Below are 7,121 nucleotides of genomic sequence, written 5' to 3'. Positions count from 1 at the left end.
AGACGCCTCTAATTCGCAGTCCCCATCACGCTCCTCTCACTCCTCTCCCGCCGGATAAACGGCCACCTCATTAGCTCTGCACGCATGACCCTCTTGACCAGACTCCTGGCTACTGGGCCCGCCTTATCTCTTGCCTCTCCTCCCTCACATTTTCCGCTTCAGCAAAGCCAAATACAGCACCGTGGGGACTTTCACGCTTCTGTGCCTTTGGACACGAAGTTCCTTCTGCCTGGAAGGCCGCTGGCCTCCGTCGCCGCGCGCCCCCTCCCCCTCCTGAGCGAGCTCCCATTCATCCTTCAGAACCCATTCTGCAGGGCCCCTCCTCCAGGAAACCCCCTGAGGCCCCAACTCTGTCCCCGGTACTCCTCTATTTTGCTTCTCAGCACTGTAATTACCGGTTTCTCCAAATCTCTCCCCTCCCAGACTCGGGCCTCTTCTAGCCAGGGAGTTGTGTGGGCCACTCGTTTTGCACCCAAAAGCGCCTAGTCCCGAGCTCTGAGTGACAGAGCTTACACCCAAGCTTAGGCTGGCTCCAACGGCCCCCGTTTCTGCCCTCCGTCTCCCCAGTGGCCCCGCGGGGGCTCGCGCTCGAACATTTTCCCCCGCACCCGGCAGGCCACTCGTGCGGCAGCCCAGCCCCTGACATCAGCTGCCGCGGGCGCCTGGGCTCCGCGACTACAAGTCCCGGCACGCCCCGCGGCGGCCGCGCATGCCCAACGGGCCGGCGTTTGAGTGGCAAGTTGTTTGTTACAGCGAACACCAGCTGCTCTCCGCGCCGGGCGCCGCGCGCCGCTGCTCCGCCAGCGCTGCCGCCCTCGCCCGCCGCCCGCCAGCCCGCCGTCCGCCGCCCGCGGCCCCTCGCGGTTTGGCGGGTCTCCTCTTTGTCCGCCCCGGCCCGTCCGGCGCCGAGCTCCCGGTCCCCGGGCCGGTTGCCCGCGGCGCTCGGTGCCGGCTGGGCGCGCAGGGGGCGGGGGCCGCGACTCGCCCCCCGCGGATGAGCAGCCGCGGAGCGCGGGCGGACGATGGAACTCCACATCCTGGAGCACCGGCTGCAAGTTGCCAGCGTCGCCAAGGAGAGTATCCCGCTCTTCACCTACGGCCTGATCAAACTTGCCTTCCTGTCCTCCAAGACCAGGTGAGCGCGCGGGGACGCGACGCCGGCCGGGGAGAGACAAAGAGGCGCACCCGGGCGGCTGTCCTCGGCGCCGCGGCTCGGAAAACAACTTCCAGCCCCGGGGAGCGCCCCCGCCCCATCGCTCTCCTTGTGTTTGACGAAGCCACCCAATCTTCCCTCCAACAGGGTCCTTCCACCCCGACCCCACCCCCAAGATGCACCCTTGCCGCTGTCTCCCCCATCTCAGCCTCCTCTCATCCTCTCCCCAAGATTCAGAAGCCGGGTAGGCAGCTGTGACGAATCTGTGAATGAATGAATGAACGAACGAATGAATGAATGAAAAACAGGTGTGGAAACGCGGCAGTGTAAAATAACAAACTAACGCCCCCCATCCCCCAATCCCTCGGTTGGGCCGGCCCGCGTCGCCAGGGCGGGGGGAAGGGATTCTGCTGAGCGCGGCTACCCAAAGCTGAAAATCATAAAATCATTAGTGGGTGTTTATCTCCAGGTGCCTGCGATGATTGCAAACGACGCGGGGGGCTAGGGGAGGGCAGAGGAGGGGGCTGCGGCTGAGGTTCGCTGTGGTTTTTTTTCTTAGGGGTCCAGGAAGGTTGGGGGGGGTGCCGAACCATGGGAGAAGGAGGAGCAGGCATGTTTATGGCTCTGCCTTGAGGCTGGGCTTGGATGCTGCAGGGGGAAAAATAGTTGAAGGTCTTGGGAGGTTGAAGAAAAAAGAAGGAGGAAAAAAAAAAAAAAACAAGTTGGATTTTTCCAGTGCCGTGTCGGGGTCCGACTTTGTGAGTCTCGGTGGGTGCTTGGATTAGGATGTGTTTTTGGTTTTGGCTTTTAAAGAGCTGGAGCCCGGTGGAGTGTGAGTGCGAGCTAGCTGCTGTAACTTAAATCCCTTGTTTGTCCACCATTGTGACTATTTTAAAGGATGAAGTTGTTGCTGCTTGGGTTGGGGGGAGGCAGTGGTTAAGGTGGAGGTAGTTCTCCTTCTCAGCAAAATGAATGAATAAATTACAGGTCAAGGTTAAGGTTAAAATGACTGGCCCCCTAGGCTGCCCTCTTGGGCACTGAGCTCAGGGGAGGTCCAAGGATGTAGGGAAATAATTCAATCGGAGCGTCTTATCTGCCTGTGAAAGTTCTTGCCTGGAAATCTCATTTTGATGTGTGTGTGTCTGAGCAGGCAGCTCCGTCCCACCATTGTTTGTGAGACCCAAGAGAGAGCTAGTAGCATCTTGTTTACTTTCTTCTCTGGCTTCTCAGTGGGGTATGGAGGGTTGAAATCCTCACCTTCTTTGGGCCCTGGCTCCTTTTATTGCAAAGGTAATTATTAAACAGGTCATTTGAAAACAAAAGCCAACAGCTCAGATTCTGAACCTCTCCCCCCGCCCCCACCACTGGCCTCCTCAGAGCCCCCTGCCTCCCTGTCCTCTCTGGCTGTTGACACCACCCATCCTGCATCTACCTGCCCTCTGCTCCCCACCCCCTGTCCTATCTTGAGAGTCCAGGGCTGGAGGTAAGAGAAAATGGCCTTGTTTTTCCAACCCTTGGCTCTCAGCCCCAGGCAGCCCCCCGGCTGATTTCTCCGCTACCATTCCAACCACCGAGATGATGACTCAGGCTGCTGCTGTGCGGGGCCTGGGTGCTGGGAGGAGGGGGCATCTGGGGGCTTCTTAGAAAGGCTGTGAAGGGCCACTCCCTTTTGCCTTTGTAAAGGGACTGGCCCTCTTCCAGCCGCCACCCCCAGAGTCCAGCTTGGAGGATTCAAGAGATAGGCCTCTGGGGTGGGGGGGGGGCGAGCCCCTGCTGACCTGTCTGACCACAGAAACCCACCCTCAGTGGGTCCTGCTTCTCCCTCTGCTTGCAAGAGGCAGCTGCTCTGAGGCCCAGGTGACCAGTCTAGTCTCAAGATGACTCAGAGGTCAAAGGTCATCTCCATGTCTCCAGGGTCTGGCTCTGGAAAGTGCTGAGCACATTGGTCAAATGGCCAAAGGCCTGCCTCCCTCCCTCCCCATCATTCTGGGCCAGAACACTGGCTTCAGGTTGTAACTAGCCCCCTTATTGCCTGTGTGACTGTGGCAAGGTCCCTTTGCTCCTCTGGCTCTCACTTTGTCTGTCAGTAATGAAGACAGCACCACTTGGCCCACTAGGTTTCACAGAGCTGCTGGATGTAGCATGGAATGATGGTGGAAATTGGCTTTTCTGCAAATAATAAGGGGCGGTGGGTTGTGGATATCTTATTTAAGTGAGTTTTCAATGATCAGTCATCCAGGTAGAACTTTTGGTCCTTTGTGATTCTTTCAGCAATACCTGCCCCCAAGTGGTGGCCCATGGCCTTATCATTTTTGGTCAGTGTGCAGGGTTTTTTGCAGGGTTTTGATTGCTCCCTGTGGGGGTGATCCTTGGCTTGGCATTTGAGACCTTTGGGAATCTGGATCCAGAATCTTCATCTTTAGTCACTCTCTGGCAAATACTCTATGACCCACAATTTACTTCCCTTCACAACCTCCCTGCTGTAGTATTTTCAGCTCTGCCTGGAACCTCCTCCCCCCAACCCCCCACTAGTAAATTCCTCGTCAACCTCAAGGTCTAGTGCTGTCACCCGAAGCTTTCCTGAACCCCCCTTCCCTCCACCCCCGGCAGACTTAGTCACTTCCTCCCTCTCGTGTCTACCTGGGTGGAGGCTTGGGGAGGGATGTGGTGTCAGTAGATACCCATTCGGTGTGGGGATGCAGCTGGGTTCAAGAGATGCTGAGGGAGTTCCCGTCGTGGCGCAGTGGTTAACGAACCCGACTAGGAACCATGAGGTTGCGGGTTCGATCCCTGCCCTTGCTCAGTGGGTTAACGATCCGGCGTTGCCGTGAGCTGTGGTGTAGGTTGCAGATGCGGCTCGGATCCAGCGTTGCTCTGGCTCTGGCGTAGCCCGGTGGATGCAGTTCCGATTAGACCCCTAGCCTGGGAACCTCCATATGCCGCGGGAGCGGCCCAAGAAATAGCAAAAAGACGAAAAAATAAAAATAAAATAAAAAATAAAAATAAATAAAAAATTTAAAAAAAAAAAAAGAGAGAGATGCTGAGATACCCTGCCTCTTCCTCTGCAAAGCTCAGAGCCTGGTAGGAAAAAAGGAAGAGGTGATCACCAGACAGCAGGGAAGGGAATGTCTCAGGGGTAACAGAAGGATCTGGGGGGCTGCCTAAGGGAGCCTGAGGGGCTTCCTGTAGGAGGTGGCACTGCATCTTAGGGCTTTAAAATAGGAATTAGCTAGATCCTGGCCTGGGATTCTGTACAACTCTGTGAATTAGGTTTTACACCTGCTTTGCAGTGAAGGAATCTGAGGCTCAAATGTTAAGTGACTTATTCAAGGTCAGACTATAAGTGGTAGAGTCAGGAGTCGAATCAGCATCGTTCTGGCCCAAGCTGAGAGATTTGCTCTTACAGGTTCCAGTGACACCCACATTCAACAGTTAGGTCCAGCCCTTGGGTGTGCAGCGTGCTCTTCTAAAGCTTTAGGAGCAGAGGATGGAACCTGTAGGCTTTCTGCATCCCTTCTGCCCTGCCTCTGTGGGGCTTCTCTTCTGCCAGGAATGCTTGTGCCTCATCACCGCCCATCTGGACTCCCCTGAACCTTTCATCACTTCTCACCTTTTGTTCATAACTGTATATCGTGTGCTCGTTTTATTCTCCCACCACCTAGATTATAGAGCTTACTCTCAGGAAACTTTTTGTGCATCTTTTTACCCTCTCCCCCCCCACCCCCAAACCCCCCTTCCAGTATCAGAGATGATGGAGCTACCATTGATTCAACCGTCTGTTCCAAAGAGGTGAAGGCGGCAAGTTTGAGAAGTGGTTTGCTCAAGGTCACACAGCTGGAAGGAAACAGATTGGGATTTGAACCAGGTCCGTTCTCCACTGTGCTTAGCACATTGCTTTGTAGGCACTTAGTAACTGCCTGTTTGATGGATGTCCGACTTGTGCAGAGTGACCCAGATTCCAGCCAGAGCCTCTTCTCAGTGCCTTGGGGGCTGGAAGAGGCTCGGCAGGCAGAATCACACGTGGAGAAACAAGGCCCAGTGCCCCTGCTCCGACTCCGGGCAGGATCTGGGTGTGGCTGGAACAGGGGGCAGGAGGCGGGCTGAGTACACTAATTCTAGGCACCAAGTTGGATGGGGAGACCCTGGGGGAGCAAAATCCAGGCTGTTCGCAGAACTTCCCTTTAGCCCTTGGATAACCTGCACTTGTGTAGCCCGGCTGAGGGCCTGCTGCAGCCCACCACACCACTCCAGTCTCATCTCTCACGGCTCCCAGCCACACAAAGTACTTCTTCCCCGTGCATACACACCTTACAGTGTCTCTAGCCTCAGGCCTTTGTCTGTCTGCCTGGAATGTTACTCTTTGCCCTACCCTCTTTGACCACCTGCTCCTTTTAGATTCCATTTTACCCTCACCTCCTCTGGGACGTCTTCCCTGGGTGCAGAGCTGAGCTCAGTCAGACCTTTCCTCTCTGCAGATGGGCTTTATCTCAAGAAGATGTACTGTGACCAACCTTGGAATATCAGCAGGATCCTTTGGGCTGCAAACAAGCTGGCTCAAACAGCAAGAAGTGTGAACTTTGCACGATAAGAGGTCATGAGTCAAACTGCTCAAGGGTTGTTAACTTAAAGGCTTGATGTCATCAAGGACTCAGTCTTTCTCTTTGACCCCATGGAACGGCTGGGTCAGGTCCAGGCATTATGAGCAGTGGTAGGAATGGGTTGCAGAAGACCCAGTGGACAGAAAGGGCTCTTGCCTCCAGGGTGTCGCTCTCTGAGAAAACCTTTCCAAGAACACACCTCCCTCCTATGCAGACCTCTTCATCTCATTGGTCAGAACTGGGTCACATGAGCATCCCTCCACCAATCACCAGCCTAAGAAATGAGACCATCACGGACCAATCGGGATCTACCACTGCAGCTGGGGCCAGCTGCCTGGGGTCTTGTGGACACTGGGAGGTGGGACTCCTCAGGGGCTTTAATTTGCTAAGATCCCAGAAGGCACAACTGGGAGTAATTAATAAGTGTATGGTTAAAAACAACAATGACAATAATAGCTGACACTTACAAAGCATGTACTAGAGTCCAGGCACCATACATCTATTAGTTCCTTACCACAACGCTCTAAAAGTGGAGCAGGATTGCCCCCACTTTTCAGATAAGGAAACCGAGGGACTTGAGTGCCCAGGGACACAAAGAAGTGTCAGAGCTGGAATTTGGACCCAGGGACTCTGGTCGTAGAACCTGTCTTGAGACAACTCAGCCAGGTCTAAAATCACACATGTTTGGATCCCACCCCACCCCCCGCGCCCCGGGGCCATTTAGCAGAGGTGTCATTGAGAGGCCATAGCAGTGAAGCGGGGGTAGAGGCAAGATTATTATCCTGAAATGCACGTTCAGGTGTCAGGAGGCTGTAGCACCCTCTTTTTCTGCCTGTTAAATGCTCATATCTAGAAAGTCCATCTCATTTGACTGGCAGAAAAAAAAACCCACCTAAGTAATATGAAGTAAGTGCCTGCTCACAGAAACCCACACGCCTGCCTGGGCCAGATCTGCTGTCTGCAAGTTTCGGGTATGGTTTGGCCTGCAGTCATTCATCCGTGATCCATTGGTGCTGCCTCTGGGAAATCTTGCCAACAAGGCCTTCGTAAGCACTAAAGACTTAAAGAGGCATTTAGAGGAGAAAAGCTCAAAATTGCAAAAAGTCCATCCAGAGACAGCTGTTTTCCTGAGTGCATTGGACTGGGGCCACTGTTTGATTGCAATAGGGCAAGGTAGGTAGGCTGGCAGGGGAGTGAGAGCCTCGGACCTGGCACCTGGGGTGCAATCCCAGCACCCCTACATCCTGGCAGTGTGACATTAGGCAAAATGCTTGACCTGTCTGTGCGCTCCGTTTCTAAAACAGGGCTAGTGGGCATGCCGACTGCCTAGGTTGTGGTGAGGCCTTAGAGATACAAACCTTGACAAGCAC

The 7,121-nt window shown here is 54.7% G+C and overlaps 1 protein-coding gene across 3 annotated transcripts in view; it reads left to right on the top strand.

The window, feature by feature from the left end:
- The first annotated feature begins 705 nt into the window (after positions 1–705).
- The window catches only part of CASTOR2 (cytosolic arginine sensor for mTORC1 subunit 2), an 83,727-nt gene continuing 77,311 nt past the window's right edge, over positions 706–7,121 (top strand). Inside the window, exons 1-2 of one of the 3 annotated variants that reach the window (XM_085016951.1) lie at positions 706–1,135; positions 5,629–6,427. In XM_085016951.1, the coding sequence (XP_084873077.1) occupies positions 710–1,135; positions 5,629–5,727 (525 nt within the window). In that variant the 5' untranslated portion in view covers positions 706–709 and the 3' untranslated portion in view covers positions 5,728–6,427. Of the gene's footprint in view, positions 1,136–5,628; positions 6,428–7,121 lie in introns of those variants that run through there. The other 2 variants (XM_003481005.5, XM_085016950.1) reach the window with 2 other exon arrangements.

Source organism: Sus scrofa, chromosome 3, assembly GCF_054392235.1.
Source record: "Sus scrofa isolate SSC_HxYL_T2T_F1_AM1 chromosome 3, Sscrofa_HxYL_maternal_Yorkshire_Landrace_v2.0, whole genome shotgun sequence".
Lineage (NCBI taxonomy): Eukaryota > Metazoa > Chordata > Mammalia > Artiodactyla > Suidae > Sus > Sus scrofa.
Note: the sequence above shows the minus strand (reverse complement) of the source record. Positions and strands in the feature narration are given on the sequence as shown.